Source organism: Barbatula barbatula (assembly GCF_947034865.1).
Source record: "Barbatula barbatula genome assembly, chromosome: 17".
Taxonomy (NCBI): Eukaryota; Metazoa; Chordata; class Actinopteri; order Cypriniformes; family Nemacheilidae; genus Barbatula; species Barbatula barbatula.
Genome location: NC_136780.1, coordinates 1,316,569 through 1,334,965, shown reverse-complemented (window position 1 = coordinate 1,334,965; position 18,397 = coordinate 1,316,569). Strand labels below are relative to the sequence as shown.

At 41.1% G+C, this 18,397-nt stretch overlaps 2 protein-coding genes across 6 annotated transcripts; one reads left to right on the top strand and one right to left on the bottom strand.

Moving 5' to 3' along the window:
• The first annotated feature begins 772 nt into the window (after positions 1 to 772).
• On the top strand, positions 773 to 3,573 carry LOC306907159 (SLAM family member 9). 5 transcript variants are annotated; one of them, XR_013787890.1, is made up of 7 exons: positions 773 to 949; positions 1,635 to 1,952; positions 2,043 to 2,102; positions 2,269 to 2,344; positions 2,437 to 2,520; positions 2,653 to 2,826; positions 3,252 to 3,573. XR_013787890.1 is itself a non-coding variant. In XM_079479080.1 (6 exons), the coding sequence occupies exons 1-5, from the start codon at positions 913 to 915 to the stop codon at positions 2,814 to 2,816; spliced, it is 831 nt and encodes a 276-aa protein (XP_079335206.1). In that variant the 5' UTR covers positions 773 to 912; the 3' UTR covers positions 2,817 to 2,826; positions 3,252 to 3,573. The 5 variants fall into 5 exon arrangements, 4 of the variants coding, with proteins under 4 accessions (XP_079335206.1, XP_079335205.1, XP_079335204.1 ...); XM_079479080.1 differs by having other exon boundaries at positions 2,269 to 2,520; XM_079479079.1 differs by lacking the exon at positions 3,252 to 3,573 and having other exon boundaries at positions 2,269 to 2,520; positions 2,653 to 3,225.
• A 5,035-nt stretch (positions 3,574 to 8,608) lies between these two features.
• Positions 8,609 to 16,482, bottom strand: LOC306906854 (uncharacterized protein). Its single transcript, XM_079478541.1, has 4 exons — positions 16,358 to 16,482; positions 15,928 to 16,257; positions 9,723 to 9,877; positions 8,609 to 9,397 (listed from the first exon to the last, which is right to left on the bottom strand). The coding sequence occupies exons 1-4, from the start codon at positions 16,470 to 16,472 to the stop codon at positions 9,362 to 9,364; spliced, it is 636 nt and encodes a 211-aa protein (XP_079334667.1). The 5' UTR covers positions 16,473 to 16,482; the 3' UTR covers positions 8,609 to 9,361.
• Positions 16,483 to 18,397: the final 1,915 nt, after the last annotated feature.

Below are 18,397 nucleotides of genomic sequence, written 5' to 3'. Positions count from 1 at the left end.
ACGTGTCACCTTCACTTCTTCATCACTTATTTTGTAAAATTCACTTGAAAACATTGAATTTGTGGTTATTGCGTATATTTGCATACTTTGAAGGCAATTGTTTAACTTCCAGCTGAAACAACACAAAACATATTAGTGTCAGTTAGATCTGGTACATGATTCTGACCGTTTGGTCAGACCAGAGCCGTTGAGAGAGAGAGTCGGAATAACGAAGTTCAACATTTTCATTTCACGTGATTCATGGAGCAAGATGTGTTTTCTCTTTAAATACTTTATTTCTTTCATTTTGTAGACATTAGATTGCTTACGTCTTCGGTTAAAAGTTTGTCACAATCGGTAGCTGCAGCTCCATGCGTTACTAATAACTTCCATCATTGCTGTGAAAAAAACTGTTTCATTGGAGTCAATGGAGTTGACGCAACTCACTCTCTCAATGGCTCTGGGTCAGACTATTCTTTTAGCATTTTTCTTGTGTATATTTTAGCATATATTAACAGCAATATATTAACTATACAATATATATTGCTACAATAACAAAGCACTGCAATATAGTGTCTTCATCTGTACCTTTAAAAATATATTTATTGTGTTTGCTCTTGTATGACATATCGCTTATTGCTCCCTGAACTCTCTTTAAGTCGCTTTGGATAAAAGCGTCTGCAAAATGACTAAATAACTAAATGTAAATGATCAACAAACTTTTTGGGGTTAACTCTGTCATGATGCCAGGCAGGTTTTTAGGAGTATAGAGTATAGTGAATTTTCAGAATTGAGGATGCTTATGTAGCGCCATCTGGTAGCATGTGTAACTCTCACTTCCTCTTGATAGAGAAAGAGATTCTAACTGCATGTCCATCCTGTTGAGTTTCAGGTGCATCATCGATTGAAGGGACATACACTTGAGTTTACAAAATGTGGATTCTTATCTTGTTTTTCATCATTGTGGAGGGTAAGACATTTTAAAATCTCATTTTGTTGGAATTATTCTATTCTCTGGTTGGCTTGCCATTATAATTTATAATTTATATGTTCAACCTGAAAAAATTATGGCATACAAAATAAAGAGTCGAACTGTGAGTACCATAAATACATTTCCCATCTTAAATAGGGAGTGGGGCACTAAAACGTGTATACATGTACTACTGTGTAAATAGAAGCGAGCTGAAAGCTAAAAGGGGTCGAGACATGAAGGAGTCTGGGATGCTTAGATTCAGTTATAAGATGTATGATATGAATATATTTACAACACTATTAACATCATGAAACGTGAAACAGGTCACTTAACACAAATACAGATGAAAAGTACATTTTATATTTGTGTTTGTGTGCTTTTAAGTAATTTTTTTATATTTTACTTTGTTTTAAAAATGAAAGTAACACCTTCTGGTCAAGACCTTGTAACTAACAGGCAGCTTTGTCTAACTTCCTCTATCTCGCCTCTCATCTCATCTGGTTAAACCACAAACCAGCCCGTGTAGAGCTGCAGTTAAAGATAAAACCTAAATCAAAGGCCATAATTACAGAATGAAACGTTTTGCTTTAGCAAAGACCTTGGTCTATTCCACCCGATAAAGTTCATTAATTCATTTTTTATTGCGTTCATTCTTTATAAAACACATTTTCCTTTGCTACAGCGGCTGGAGAGGCTGATGATATTGTTAAAGTGATGGAGGGAAGTCTCCTCAGACTCAACACAGATGCCAGACAACTCAAGGGAAACATACAAATACTGTGGACTTTTGAAAACGGCAAACAAAGTTCGCGCATCGCCCAGTATCACGGGAAGATTTACAGCCATTATGATGAAAGGTTCATTGGTAGAGTAGAGTTGGACCAGCACACGGGAAGTTTAAACATCTCAAACGTCAGCACAGACGATTCTGGACTGTATAAGGCATTAATCGTCATCAACAAACAGATTTCAACAAAGAAGTACAAAGTGGATGTTTATGGTAAGATCAAGTCAATGTGGACATATTTATAATATTGTGATGTTTTTATTTACGATTTACAAACTTACAATCCGTCTTCTTGTCCTAAAGCTCCTGTTTCTGTTCCTGACATTAAGAGCAGCTCACATGAGACTATGCAACAACCTCCAGGTAAGATCATCTGTCGCTTCAGAAAATGATGTTGTATATAAATATTGAAATATACTACAGCATGTACTACATTTTATCAATTCACTACAGTTAATTCTACAGAGAGAAGGCACAAGATTTTTTTAAACATTTACAATACATTTAACTATACTAATGCTTATTACAGGTACATCACAGAATATGGATGAATTCTGCTCTCTTGTCTGTTCTGTTAAAAACAATCGAGACGTCTTCATCTCATGGTATAAAGGAGAAGAAATAATGAATCAGAGCAGTAGTTTTGATCTCAGCATTAATCTCAGTTTACCTTTAAAACTTCATTATAATGATACAGAATCATACAGCTGCACGGCTGCAAATCCAGTGAGCAATAAAAGCATCCGTCTACACACGAAACACTTCTGTCCACATTATGAAGGTAAAACAACACAGAAGTCTCTTCCTACCACAACCACATCTGTGCAACTTCCGTGTTTAAACACAGATAAAACATTTACTGAGAATGAGTATGTGTATGAGAATGATTCTAGCAGAATCTCTTGGTCTACAGACTGTCTGCAGCATTGTGGAGATGTTGAGGTTCTGATCCGCTTGATTCTGTCTGTTCTGGTGGGAATTGCTACTATTGTGTTTCTTGTTGAGCACATGAGGTCGACTCAAAAAACGATTATTTCTTCTGATGATGAAATGTGTATGAGACACCAAAAGGTGTAAACCGGAGCAGGTTGGTGTTTGGCTTTTTAATAATCAATGTACATTTGTGGATTCATGCTAAACTGTAGATTATTTAATTGTCAGAAAGGTTGGAATCTCCTGAAATAGACAGTGTGCGCAAACATTTAAACAAAAAGAAACAACAACTTGTACAGCCGTGTTTTAAAGGGGAGGGACACTAAGCTAGATCATTTTTGCAGTGAGACGCAAACGTTTGGTTTGTTTTTCCTGTTTATTTTTGTAACATGTTCATATGTAACAATAACGAAAACATTTAAATTAAACATGTGTGGTATCTTCATTGTATTTGTTTAAAAATAATTGCAAAGAATAATAAATAGTATAAAAATGATGTGAGAAAATAAATACACATTTAATACAAAAATAAAAGGGTTTCAGTCTTCCAATCAAATAACGATGTTTTCTTATTCCTAGAAAACACAACATCTGTAAGATGTCTGCTTAAGATCTGGAAAACTTCTGCTTTGTAAAATCCTCTACTAAACGTCTTAGAAAAGTCAGTTTCCCTTTAGAAATCCTACACATCTGACTGGAGACATCTCAGAGATGTATTGCAGATGAACAAACAATCAAAAAAGTTGTTTTGCAGATGTAAATGACATCAAATAGATCTCCAAGATGCATGTGTGCTAATAGTCTAGGATCTCTGTTCATTTAATCACATTCACGTGTCATCATGTTCTTTTTTCACTGGCTCACTTTTGGCTTCATTAAAGGTGAAGTCATATCTTTCACTGACACAATGGCAAACAATGTTTACAGGTTCACACACACTCCTGCACCCCCACCCATTATTCTCTAGGAATATCCAGCTGTATAAACAATCAGATCAATGTTCACCCTCAGACAGTCATAAATCCAAAGGATATTTACAGCTGATAAGACACGCTAAACTAAAATCTCTTGTTCTCCCAGTCAGGTCAGTCGAGTAGACGTGTGATGTGTACCAGAGGACCATAAACTATCTCTGTGCACTTTAAATCCTCATCACCTTCATTCAGAAACAGTCCAGAGTACAGTAGTTGATCGAGAAGATCCTTCTCAACAGCTTGTATAGTTCTGCTGGCTGAAGAGTTTAAGGCACTTCATCCGGCACGCTCTGAAACATCCCCTAAATTAACATAAAAACACTGTTATAGGACATAATAAACCAGATTAGCTCATCATTTCATTGTTAAGTGGATAAACAGTTAGAAAATTTACATTCTGTCATTTCATATTGTTCAAACCCTCTGCTTTGACATAGAAGACTAAATGAAACTTATAGTTCACCTTTACTGTATAAAAAAGAAAAGCATCAGCAATCGTTCAAATGTTGCAGAAGAAAGGAAGTCGAACAGGTTTATTATGTCATGAGAGTGTGAAATGATGATTTTTCATTTCACAATCATATTAATGAGATGTCACATCTCAACACATTTTCCAGTGATAATACTTGCCTTCCTATGGTATATGCGGTATATGGCACCTGTCACGGATGTGTTAGAGAGAACCCAATTGCAGGCAGCGAAACGGGGATGACGGGGTTAACAAGGACTTTAATATAAACAGAAAACAGGAACAAAACAAAAACCCACGAGGGGGTGACAACAGGGTACACAATAAACTGAACTAACTACAGACTAAACACTTGACAAGAATTACAACTACAAAACACTCACACTGACTAGACTAACAACTCAAAGACATAACTCAAAGACATGGCATAGCATAGCATAAAGCATAAAGCATGAAATAGTAAGGCATACCAGTACACTAGATGCAACGAACACGAGGATGTTTTAAAGGGAGACAGACAAAGGATAATAAACAAGGGTCAGGTGCGGGTACTGAAACACTCAGGGAAGGTTAACGAGGAAACGAGATGGCGGGAAACACTGACGAGACACGAGAAAGCACATGGCTTTCTCACACAAAACCTAAGGCTATGCCATGACTCCGCTGCAAGACCAAGAATAAACATGACATGATAGCGGAATCATGACATAAGCCCCCCCTTAAATGAACACCTCCAGGTGCTCATCAAGGGGTAGACTGGCAAGACAGTGCAGACTGGGACAACGACAAGATAAAGCAAAACATTGTAAACAAGATTAGGGGCAGACAAGAGTATATAACAAAAGGGTTGGGGTGACATAATAAAAACAACAAACAAGGGAGGGGGGGAGGAGGAACAACAAAGTTCATGGGGGGAACACCTGAGTTCATGGGGGGGAAGTCCAAAGGGAGTGGGACATTGGGGAACAGTTTTTGTCCCTGGCGCTCGGAAGCGCGGAGTCCCAGGGGACTTAGGGGACACCCTGGGGGGCAGCACTCGAGAGCGCAAAGTCCCAGTGGCCCTAGGAGTGGCCGGCTGGAAGGCCGGCAGGGCAGGACTTGACGCCGGCTGGAAGGCCGGCAGGGCAGGACTTGACGCCGGCTGGAAGGCCGGCAGGGCAGGACTTGACGCCGGCTGGAAGGCCGGCAGGGCAGGACTTGACGCCGGCTGGAAGGCCGGCAGGGCAGGACTTGACGCCGGCTGGAAGGCCGGCAGGGCAGGACTTGACGCCGGCTGGAAGGCCGGCAGGGCAGGACTTGACGCCGGCTGGAAGGCCGGCAGGGCAGGACTTGACGCCGGCTGGAAGGCCGGCAGGGCAGGACTTGACGCCGGCTGGAAGGCCGGCAGGGCAGGACTTGACGCCGGCTGGAAGGCCGGCAGGGCAGGACTTGACGCCGGCTGGAAGGCCGGCAGGGCAGGACTTGACGCCGGCTGGAAGGCCGGCAGGGCAGGACTTGACGCCGGCTGGAAGGCCGGCAGGGCAGGACTTGACGCCGGCTGGAAGGCCGGCAGGGCAGGACTTGACGCCGGCTGGAAGGCCGGCAGGGCAGGACTTGACGCCGGCTGGAAGGCCGGCAGGGCAGGACTTGACGCCGGCAGGAAGGCCGGCAGGGCAGGACTTGACGCCGGCAGGAAGGCCGGCAGGGCAGGACTTGACGCCGGCAGGAAGGCCGGCAGGGCAGGACTTGACGCCGGCAGGAAGGCCGGCAGGGCAGGACTTGACGCCGGCAGGAAGGCCGGCAGGGCAGGACTTGACGCCGGCAGGAAGGCCGGCAGGGCAGGACTTGACGCCGGCAGGATGGCCGGCAGGGCAGGACTTGACGCCGGCAGGATGGCCGGCAGGGCAGGACTTGACCTTGGGGTGGGTGGACTTGACGGGGACGCCGGCTGGAAGGCCGGCAGGACTTGACCTTGGGGTGGGTGGACTTGACGGGACCACCGGACTTGACGGGACCACCGGACTTGACGGGACCACCGGACTTGACGGGACCACCGGACTTGACGTCTGGGCAGGATTGGACTGGGCACTGTACACGGGCTGCAGCGCCATCTGGGCTTGCTTCCGTGCCCTCATCTTTTGCCTCTTCCTTCTCAAACGGGCCACCCGTCCGGTGGTTGGCTGAAGGAAGGAGACGAAGGGCAGGTCTGGCTCCGGATTGGAGGCCTCCGAAGAGGACCCCCAGGATTCACGCCTTCCCCGTTTGCCACCCAGGCCGACTACGGGTGGGGAGGCTGAAGGTGGTGGAGCAGAGGGTGTGGGGATGCCCAGAACCCCAACCTGCAGGCCGCGACCCGAGGAGTCAGCGGACATCGTCCCCGAATCTCCCCCTACCCACTCGCCGCGGATGCAGCCAGGCGGAACATGAGCCGCGGAGCTCGAGCCGGGCGGAGCCGAGTCCCCCGGGGCGGCGACAGTCAGGACGCAATCCTCCGGGACGCTAGCCAATGGGGCGGGTACCCCGACTGGCACTCTGGCCTCGTCCCGGTTGATCACGAACCTGACCATATCGTCGAATCCCAGGGGCTTAAGCATCCTCTTCTCCGATGGCGTGAGACGGTTGGTGAGGCAGCCATCAAAGATCACCTTTAATTCTGCATCACCGAACTCCGTATCCCTCGCCACCGAAGAAAATGCCCTGGCGAACTCCTGCGTCCCATGATCCCCCTGACGGAACCCAAACAGCAAGTGGGCAAGGCGAGATCGCAGGAACGATGCTGAGCTGTCCATGCTGCTACTGCCTACTGGGTTCAGTTCTGGCTCGTTCGTTCTGTCACGGATGTGTTAGAGAGAACCCAATTGCAGGCAGCGAAACGGGGATGACGGGGTTAACAAGGACTTTAATATAAACAGAAAACAGGAACAAAACAAAAACCCACGAGGGGGTGACAACAGGGTACACAATAAACTGAACTAACTACAGACTAAACACTTGACAAGAATTACAAAGACATGACACAAAGACACAAAGACATGACACAAAGACACAAAGACATGACACAAAGACACAAAGACATGACACAAAGACACAAAGACATGACACAAAGACACAAAGACATGACACAAAGACACAAAGACATGACACAAAGACACAAAGACATGACACAAAGACACAAAGACATGACACAAAGACACAAAGACACAAAGACACAAAGACACAAAGACACAAAGACACAAAGACACAAAGACACAAAGACACAAAGACACAAAGACACAAAGACACAAAGACACAAAGACACAAAGACACAAAGACACAAAGACACAAAGACACAAAGACACAAAGACACAAAGACACAAAGACACAAAGACACAAAAACTCAAAGACACAAAAACTCAAAGACACAAAAACTCAAAGACACAAAAACTCAAAGACACAAAAACTCAAAGACACAAAAACTCAAAGACACAAAAACTCAAAGACACAAAAACTCAAAGACACAAAAACTCAAAGACACAATAACTCAAAGACACAATAACTCAAAGACACAATAACTCAAAGACACAATAACTCAAAGACACAATAACTCAAAGACACAATAACTCAAAGACACAATAACTCAAAGACACAATAACTCAAAGACATAACTCAAAGACATGGCATGGCATGGCAAAGCATAAAGCATGAAATAGTAAGGCATACCAGTACACTAGATGCAACGAACGAGCACAGGACAATGAACACGAGGATGTTTTAAAGGGAGACAGACAAAGGATAATAAACAAGGGTCAGGTGCGGGTACTGAAACACTCAGGGAAGGTTAACGAGGAAACGAGATGGCGGGAAACACTGACGAGACACGAGAAAGCACATGGCTTTCTCACACAAAACCTAAGGCTATGCCATGACTCCGCTGCAAGACCAAGAATAAACATGACATGATAGCGGAATCATGACAGGCACCAATGATGAGAGCCAAGACCACGATGCCCACAGTAGCAGCTATACCCGCAGTTACTGGTTTACTGATGATGTAATAACGAGGAGATTCTGGGATGTTGGGCCTGAGTGTAGATTCTGTAAAAAACAAGACTGTAAGTGTTGTTTCTTAACCTATTTTAGATTGACATTTACATAAATGAGCACAGGGAAAGTGTACAGCTGCTTCCTGGTATTATCTTGTGGCCACTGGGTGTGTCATTCATTCAAGAATCCACGTGCTGATTTGACTCATCATTACTTTCACTAAACTCTACACCTGGTTAAATAAACAAACTTCTTTTGTTAACACAAGGAGCCCGTTAAGTGATCCGCTTGATTCTGTCTGCTCTGGAAGGATTTGCTACTGTTGTTTTTCTGCTTGAACACGTAAGGTCAACTCAAGACTGAACTTTTTCTTCTGTGCTGAGGAAATGAGTATGAGACACCAAAAGGTGTAATTTAGGAAAGTTATAAATTTGTGTACAGCAAAATTGAATGTGGGAAGGGACACTAAATAAAGAGGATTTAGGCAATGAGATGGGAATGTTTTTATACATAAATCGGTTTATTTCTGTTTAACATACACACAATAAACAATGTGCATACGTAACAACAAGGACACAATTTAAGATGAGAAGCATTTAAAGAGTCATGTTGGTATTTTTAAGAATATTAAAAATATATATTTAAAAAACAACTTATTAATTGAATTCATGTATTTGGGGTAATGTGAGGAAAATATTTCTCTATTCTCCTATATCTTTATCTTTTTATTATTATAAAGGTTCAATAAACAGATTAAGTATAAAAGTATTAATTTCATAAAACATTGGACTTTAATAAACTTCCTATATCCCCTTTAACAAGTTTTCTCATTGAAATTGTTTGGGGACTTTTTAGACACATCCCTGCATGCCCCGCCTATCTCCCTCTATTGTTTATTAGAAGTTGTGTTTTAGGATGTGTCATTTCCTCTTGCACAAACATGTTTCCGTAGAGCCACAGTGTTTACCCTCACAAGGTCAAACTACCAATGCTGTCATCACAATAAACAGAAAGTATTTGAACTTCAAAAAGAATTGAGAAAAGTTCTTCGCTTTGCTCTTGCATCATCTCTCGATCACCCAGCCAGCTCAGTCGAGCACTGAGTGACAGTTCTTGTCAGAGGAACATAACCACATTCACGTCTCCGTATTCATGACCAGGACAGATGTACTTTGACTGATCCAGAGTCAGTGGAGATCGTATCTCAAAAGCTTGTGTAGTTTTGCTGGCTGCAGGGTTTAAGTCTATGGCACCTCGGTGGGAACACTCTGAAAGGTTTCCTGCAATGTAAAGACAACTTGACTGTTAACAAAAATGAAACATTATGCTGTTAAATGATGTAATGTGAACCAATCAACATCATGGTGCCAAACAGATGCAAAAGCTCAATGTAAAAACGACAGTATTGTAGGCTTATAAAGCACAAATCACACAATATTAGCTCTTTTCTTAGTGTCAGATTGGTGTTATACTCTCATATTATTCCAAACCCGATTTGTAAAGACATGAGGGTGATGAGATGATTGAGAATTGATGTGAACAACTATTAACTGCCACGGCTTAATCAAACAGACAAGAGAGACTGAATGAAGTGTTACTACTTGCCTTCCGGCGTTTCTTGTATCTGATGACGATTATGACAACAATGATAGAAAGAATCAAGAGACCCACAGACACAGCTGCACTTATACCCGCTATTACAGGTTTACTGGTCATGGAAGAGGGCGAGGGTTGTGACTCCATGTTTCTGAGTGTAGACTCTATAAAAATCAAGGACAAAACATTCAGGTTAATATTAATATAGATTCACACTGTGACTGATATATTTCTTTTAATGAACCATAAATATTGTCATTGAACAACAGTCACTTTAGAAATGTGTTATGATGTCTTGAACTTTCGTATTTTACAGTAAAAATACCTAAAACTAGCCATTCTGTCATCACTCAAGTTGTTCAAAATCTGTATATGACTCTTAATTCTGTGTAACTAAATCTGTATATGACATTGCAGTTTAATGTTTTCATTCACAGGAAACGAACATCACGACCTCACGTGATGCACTAAAAGGGCTCTTAAGTTAATTCAAGGTTTGAGACATTACTCTGTTTACTTTACGTCTATTGGTAAACAAATACTGTAATGTTAGAATGGGAGGCTGAAAACAGTAGCGTAAATCTCCGTTGCATCCGAACTATTACCGCGGTCAAGCCAGCCGCAGTTCGAAAATACACGGTCAAGCCAGCCGCCGTTTAGATTCATTATGCGCCCATACTTCGTAAACTACGGTACTTTCTAGAAACACCGCTTTAAAAGCTTTATTTAAATGCGGATCGTCTGTGTGTCTCCTCAATATTATATATTGCGTTTTACGTTTAGAATATGTCGTTTTTGTAGTAATTTATGTATTTTTTCGGAATGTTTGCATTATAATTTCTGTAGGCTAAAGTAGGCCTACTTTATTGTAAAAACAATGTGTTCAAAACAAGTTTAGTGGTTTTAATACACGATTTCTAATAAGTTTCACAAACGGATGGTCTCTTCCTGTTGGGGGCATCCCACACTATGTGCACACCATATATGGACTCATTTTACTGAAGCATTTGGGAGAAATGGTCATTTTTTCACTTTAAATGCCTATAGAAACTTGATTTCTAATAAGTTTTACAAACGGATGGTCGGACTCTGTAGGGGGCATCCCACAGTATATGCACACAATATATGGCCTCATTTTACTGTAGCATTTGAGAGAAATTGTAATTTTTTCACTTTAAATGCCTATAGAAACATGATTTCTAATAAGTTTCACAAACGGATGGTCGGATCCTGTAGGGGGCATCCCACACTATATGCACACCATATATGGACTAATTTTACTGTAGCATTTGAGAGAAATTGTAATTTTTTCACTTTAAATGCCTATAGAAACATGATTTCTAATAAGTTTCACAAACGGATGGTCGGATCCTGTAGGGGGCATCCCACACTATATGCACACCATATATGGACTCATTTTACTGTAGCATTTGAGAGAAATTGTCATTTTTCCACTTTAAATGCCTATAGAAACATGATTTCCAATAAGTTTCACAAACGGATGGTCGGATCCTGCAGGGGGCATCCCACAGTATATGCACACAATATATGGCCTCATTTTACGGTAGCATTTGAGAGAAATTGTAATTTTTCCACTTTAAATGCCTATAGAAATATGATTTCTAATAAGTTTCAAAAACGGATGGCCAAAATTGTCATTTTTCTGCTTCAAAAGTTATAGACACATTAATTATAAATTGAAAGGTACATTCTCTGAAGAAATTTTAAAGTGGTGCTAATGTGGCAAAATGCTGGTGTTGGGCTAGGGGGATGACCCTTCAAACCACTAGTGAAACAGCCAACCCCCATGTCTCTACGATGTTCTGATGCAAAGATGAAGGTTTTGCTATTGGCCCTAACGGTTGCGTGGCTTGGCATTAAATTTTTTTTTTTAAAACTCTGAGGTATAAGTGAAATGAACCAACTCCCATGTCTCTACGATGTTCTGATGCAGAGATATACATCTTGTAAAATAAGTAAACCTATTTGGTTGCAATGGGCGTGGATTAAAAGCTTCACAATGATCCTGTGACAGATTAATTGAATGCCTGAGTCAAATGAGACCACCCCTTGTCTCTACGACACTGTGTGGACAAGATATCAATGTGGGCCATTTATAATGGAAGTCTATAGGATCGGTTGCTAAGTCCATGTAAATGGTTGCTATGGGCGTGGCTTCATATCTTTTTGAAGTTCCTGGGATGCTGATTCGTTGCCTGGTACTGCTAAGTTATATCATGCGGGACATTTTAACTCCTTATATGGGCATCCATTATAGTCAGTGGGGCTTTTTGGGGGTGCTCCTACGCCCCAGGGGTGCAACTTACACCCCATTGTGAGGTATGTTCTTACAGGGCCTGCCAGCCTCTTCAAATGTCGTTACCAGCATGTATCTCAACGAAATTCTCGCTCGGAGCTACGACCCGCTGAAATTTGTCGTAAAGTTAAGTCAATGGGATTTTTGGGGCGAGTTTTTGCCCCCCTATCATACCCCCAACGCCTGATCGCTTATAAAGGTCATAGCTCACCATTCCTCAATAAGCCAGACGATTTGTTACGACTAGTTACGGGCCGAAAAAAAGTCACAATAATAATTATTTGTGCATATAGTGTGGAATGCCCCCTACAGGAACCGACCATCCGTTTGTGAAACTTATTAGAAATCAAGTTTCTATAGGCATTTAAATAGGATAAATTACAATTTCCCCCGAATGCTACAGTAAAATGAGTCCATATATGGTGTGCATATAGTGTGGAATGCCCCCTACAGGAACCGACCATCCGTTTGTGAAACTTATTAGAAATCAAGTTTCTATAGGCATTTAAATAGGATAAATTACAATTTCCCCCGAATGCTACAGTAAAATGAGTTCATATATTGTGTGCATATAGTATGGGATGCCCCCTACAGGAAGAGACCATCTGTTTGTGAAACTTATTAGAAATCACGTTTCTATAGGCATTTAAATTGAGAAAATCGCCATTTCTCCCAAATGCTACAGTAAAATGAGTCCATATATGGTGTGCATATACTGTGGGATGCCCCCTACAGGAAGAGACCATCTGTTTGTGAAACTTATTAGAAATCACGTTTCTATACTATAGGCATTTAAATTGGGAAAATCGCCATTTCTCCCAAATGCTACAGTAAAATGAGTCCATATATGGTGTGCATATACTGTGGGATGCCCCCTACAGGATCCGACCATCCGTTTGTGAAACTTATTGGAAATCAAGTTTCTATAGACATTTAAATAGGATAAATTACAATTTCCCCCGAATGCTACAGTAAAATGAGTTCATATATTGTGTGCATATAGTATGGGATGCCCCCTACAGGAAGAGACCATCTGTTTGTCAAACTTATTAGAAATCACGTTTCTATACTATAGGCATTTAAATTGAGAAAATCGCCATTTCTCCCAAATGCTACAGTAAAATGAGGCCATATATTGTGTGCATATAGTGTGGGATGCCCCCTACAGGATCCGACCATCCGTTTGTGAAACTTATTAGAAATCATGTTTCTATAGGCATTTAAAGTGGAAAAATTACAATTTCTCTCAAATGCTACAGTAAAATGAGTCCATATATGGTGTGCATATACTGTGGGATGCCCCCTACAGGAAGAGACCATCCGTTTGTGAAACTTATTAGAAATCATGTTTCTATAGGCATTTAAATTGGGGAAATCGCCATTTCTCCCAAATGCTACAGTAAAATGAGTCCATATATGGTGTGCATATAGTGTGGGATGCCCCCTACAGGATCCGACCATCCGTTTGTGAAACTTATTGGAAATCATGTTTCTATAGGCATTTAACGTGGAAAAATGACAATTTCTCCCAAATGCTACAGTAAAATGAGTCCATATATGGTGTGTATATAGTGTGGGATGCCCCCTACAGGAAGAGACCATCCGTTTGTCAAACTTATTAGAAATCATGTTTCTATAGGGATTTAAAGTGGAAAAATTACAATTTCTCTCAAATGCTACAGTAAAATGAGTCCATATATGGTGTGCATATAGTGTGGGATGCCCCCTACAGGATCCGACCATCCGTTTGTCAAACTTATTGGAAATCATGTTTCTATAGGCATTTAAAGTGGAAAAATGACAATTTCTCCCAAATGCTACAGTAAAATGAGTCCATATATGGTGTGCATATAGTGTGGGATGCCCCCTACAGGATCCGACCATCCGTTTGTGAAACTTATTAGAAATCATGTTTCTATAGGCATTTAAAGTGAAAAAATTACAATTTCTCTCAAATGCTACAGTAAAATGAGGCCATATATTGTGTGCATATACTGTGGGATGCCCCCTACAGGATCCGAACATCCGCTTGCGAAACTTATTAGAAATCATCTTTCTATAGGCATTTAAAGTGGAAAAATGACAATTTCTCTCAAATGCTACAGTAAAATGAGTCCATATATGGTGTGCATATACTGTGGGATGCCCCCTACAGAGTCCGACCATCCGTTTGTGAAACTTATTAGAAATCAAGTTTCTATAGGCATTTAAAGTGAAAAAATGACCATTTCTCCCAAATGCTACAGTAAAATAAGTCCATATATGGTGTGCATATAGTGTGGGATGCCCCCTACAGGATCCGACCATCCGTTTGTGAAACTTATTAGAAATCATGTTTCTATAGGCATTTAAAATGGAAAAATGACAATTTCTCTCAAATGCTACAGTAAAATGAGTCCATATATGGTGTGCATATACTGTGGGATGCCCCCTACAGGATCCGACCATCCGTTTGTGAAACTTATTGGAAATCATGTTTCTATAGGCATTTAAAGTGGAAAAATGACAATTTCTCCCAAATGCTACAGTAAAATGAGTCCATATATGGTGTGTATATAGTGTGGGATGCCCCCAACAGAGTCCGACCATCGGTTTGTGAAACTTATTAGAAATCATGTTTCTATAGGGATTTAAAGTGGAAAAATGACAATTTCTCCCAAATGCTACAGTAAAATGAGTCCATATATTGTGTGCATATAGTGTGGGATGCCCCCTACAGGATCCGACCATCCGTTTGTCAAACTTATTGGAAATCATGTTTCTATAGGCATTTAAAGTGGAAAAATGATAATTTCTCCCAAATGCTACAGTAAAATGAGGCCATATATGGTGTGCATATAGTGTGGGATGCCCCCTACAGGATCCGACCATCCGTTTGTCAAACTTATTGGAAATCATGTTTCTATAGGCATTTAAAGTGGAAAAATGACAATTTCTCCCAAATGCTACAGTAAAATGAGTCCATATATGGTGTGCATATAGTGTGGGATGCCCCCTACAGGATCCGACCATCCGTTTGTGAAACTTATTAGAAATCATGTTTCTATAGGCATTTAAAGTGGAAAAATGACAATTTCCCCCAAATGCTACAGTAAACCATTACCATTAGTTATAAGTCATTATAGTAGGAAAGCATGTTTTTTCAAAACGCTATAATACGCTTTCAAAAGCCATTCCACAGTTAAACTTGTACAAATTTATGTTACTGCATTAAAATCATGTATTTGCATTTTGTAGCAAATCATTTAGACACTAACAACACATTTACTATAGGATACACATTAAAAAAATAATTTCACAGGAGTAGGCTACAGGTAAAACAATTTTAACACGTATTATTTGATGGAAATATCAGTAACAGTAACTGTTAAACAAAAGTTGCAGAAGGAGACATTGCTTTCACAACATGCATAATGCAAACATTCTGACAAAAATGTTCATCAATTACGGAAATTCTAAACGTAAAACAAAATATATAATATTGAGGAGACACACAGATGATCCGCATTTAAATAAAGCTTTAAAAGCGGTGTTTCTAGAAATTACCGTAGTCTACTAAGTATGCGCGCATAATGAATCAAACGGCGGCTGGCTTGACCGTGTTTTTTCGAACTGCGGCTGGCTTGACCGCGGTGAACTACCGCATCAGCCTCAGCGCGTCACAGAAGTTTCATCACTACGCATCAACTTGATTCCAACTAAGTTATCGCACCCTACTTAAAAGACAACGAAACAGAAAAGAAACCACTATCGTTTCCGATCTAACCCAATCCAATTCCCATTATTATCGTTATAGATTTTTAGCGACTTTAAGATGGGCTATGATGCAAGACTACAGTTCATTTCAGAAGACACCAACCCCACCACTGCATCACACTTCATAAGTGCAATACTCACCTATGACGGTAATATTATAAGTCCTGGTATCACTGCGTGCGCCACAGAGTGCGTACAACCTGAAACGACCCGCTCGACTGCGGCTGACGTTCACGAGCACAACCGTAACATTCTGTTCGTCATGATGAATGAAAACCGCAGGGTCTGTGCACTCATACGTAACGTTACAGGTCTGATCACAGAAAAACTGAGCGATCAGATCTTCGTTTGTTCCGTTCAGGAGGCAAAATATAATCTGTTGCTGTTCCTCAGATCGTGCGGTCGCAGTAAAGACTGTGAGGTTTTCTCCTTCGACCACTGATAAGTTGATCTCAGCGCCATTAGAAAACCCTTCAAAACAATGTCACAATGTCACAATGTTTACAAACAACACGCGGTGTGAACAAAGTGTGAAAGTAACAACTTGAGTTGAATCGGGCACGTGGCTTACCCGCAAACATGAGAAAACAGAAGAAAGGCTTAATGACAGACATCATGACGATGTTTGTTGGTCCTATTTGATGCGGAGAAGCGCTAAATGTCAACACGACTGATGAGCTTTCCATGAATGAATTTATATTCGTCGGCTCCGCTTGGGCAGTCATATCACATGACACGCATCGAATCTGATTGGTCGAATATTGTGGGTTCATCCTCGCGCCTCCCACATCTGTACGTCACCAGTGAAGGAATGCTCATGTCACAGATATGAAGACTGCTGTGCTTATCACGTCTGTGCCATTATTTACTCTTGAACTGCACTGCAGCGCTTTCTATTTGGTTTTTTACAACTCATCTCTGGATAATCCACATTTGACAAGTCATAAATGAAATGGGTCACATGTTTCTTGTGTGCTATCTGTTACAGACCCAAAATTTGTCCATTCAATTTAAATCTCAAATATTTATTTACATTGAAATGTGTCCCAACAGATGAGGCCCTTCTAATTTTCCAAGACACTGAATTTAGGGGTTTTCCTAATCTGTAAACCACAATCATTCAAATTTCAAGCAACAAAGTCTTGAAATATTCCACTCTATATGTAATGAATCTATATAATATATAAGGGTTTCAATTTCTAAATGATCAGCAAACTTTTTGGGTAAACTGATGTCAGGCAGGTTTTTAGGAGTATAGATTGTAGTTTATAGAGCACTTTCAGAATTGAGAATGCTCGTGCAGCGTCAGTTTATGGTAGCATGTGTAACTCTCACTTCCTCTTGATAGAGAAAGAGATTCTAACTGCATGTCCATCCTGAGTTTCAGGTGCATCATTGAGTGAAGGGACCTGCACTTGAGTTTACAAAATGTGGATTTCTATCTTGTTTTTCATCATTGTCAAGGGTCAGACATTTTAAAATCTCATTTTGTTGGAATTATTCTATTCTCCGGTTGGCTTGCCATTATAAGTTATAATTTATATGTTCAACCTGAAAAAATTATGGCATACAAAATAAAGAGTCGAACTGTGAGTACCATAAATACATTTTCCATCTTAAATAGGGAGTGGGGCACTACATTTACATTTTACATTTAGTCATTTAGCAGACGCTTTTATCCAAAGCGACTTACAGATGAGGAAACATTGGAAGCAATTATAACAACATAGGCAACAAAATACATAAGTGCATCAAACTAGTCCATTAAAGCCTAGCACAGTATAAAAAGCTAAGAATAGTTAGGTTAGTAAGTGTTTTTTTTTTTTTTAAAGGAAAGGGAAGAGAATTAGGAAAAATCAATCAGCGACGTGTTGACGGAAGAGATGCGTTTTTAGGCATTTTTTAAAGATGGCAACCGAGTCTGCTGATCTTGTAGCAGCTGGTAGATCATTCCACCAATGTGGAACAGATCCAGAGAAGGTACGGGAGAGTGACTTTTTTCCTTTTTGGGATGTTACCACTAGTCGTTGTTCCTTTGCAGACCGCAGTGATCTGGCAGGAACATAGATCTGCATTAGCGAGTGGAGATACAATGGTGCAGATCCGGTGTTGGTCTTGTAGGCCAGGAGCAAAGCTTTGAACTTTATGCGGGCGGCAACAGGGAGCCAGTGTAACCTGATGAAGAGCGGAGTTACATGCGCTCTCTTCGGTTCATTGAAGACCACTCTTGCCGCCGCATTCTGGATCATCTGGAGAGGTTTGATTGTGCAAGCAGGAAGTCCAGCCAGAAGCGCATTGCAATAATCCAGTTTGGACAAGACAAGAGCCTGGACTAGGACTTGCGTAGAGTGCTCCGATAGGAAAGGTCTAATTTTCCTAATGTGGTAGAGGATGAATCTACAGGACCGGTTGGTGCTGGCAACATGACTTGTGAGGTTAAGCCGATCATCGATTACCACTCCCAGGTTTCTGGCTGTGCTGGACGGTGTAATCGTTGATGAGCCTAGTTGAATGGCAAGGTTGTGGTGAATCTTTGGGTTGGCCGGGATCACAAGCAGTTCCGTTTTTGCAAGGTTTAGCTGCAGTTGATCATCCTTCATCCAAAGCGAGA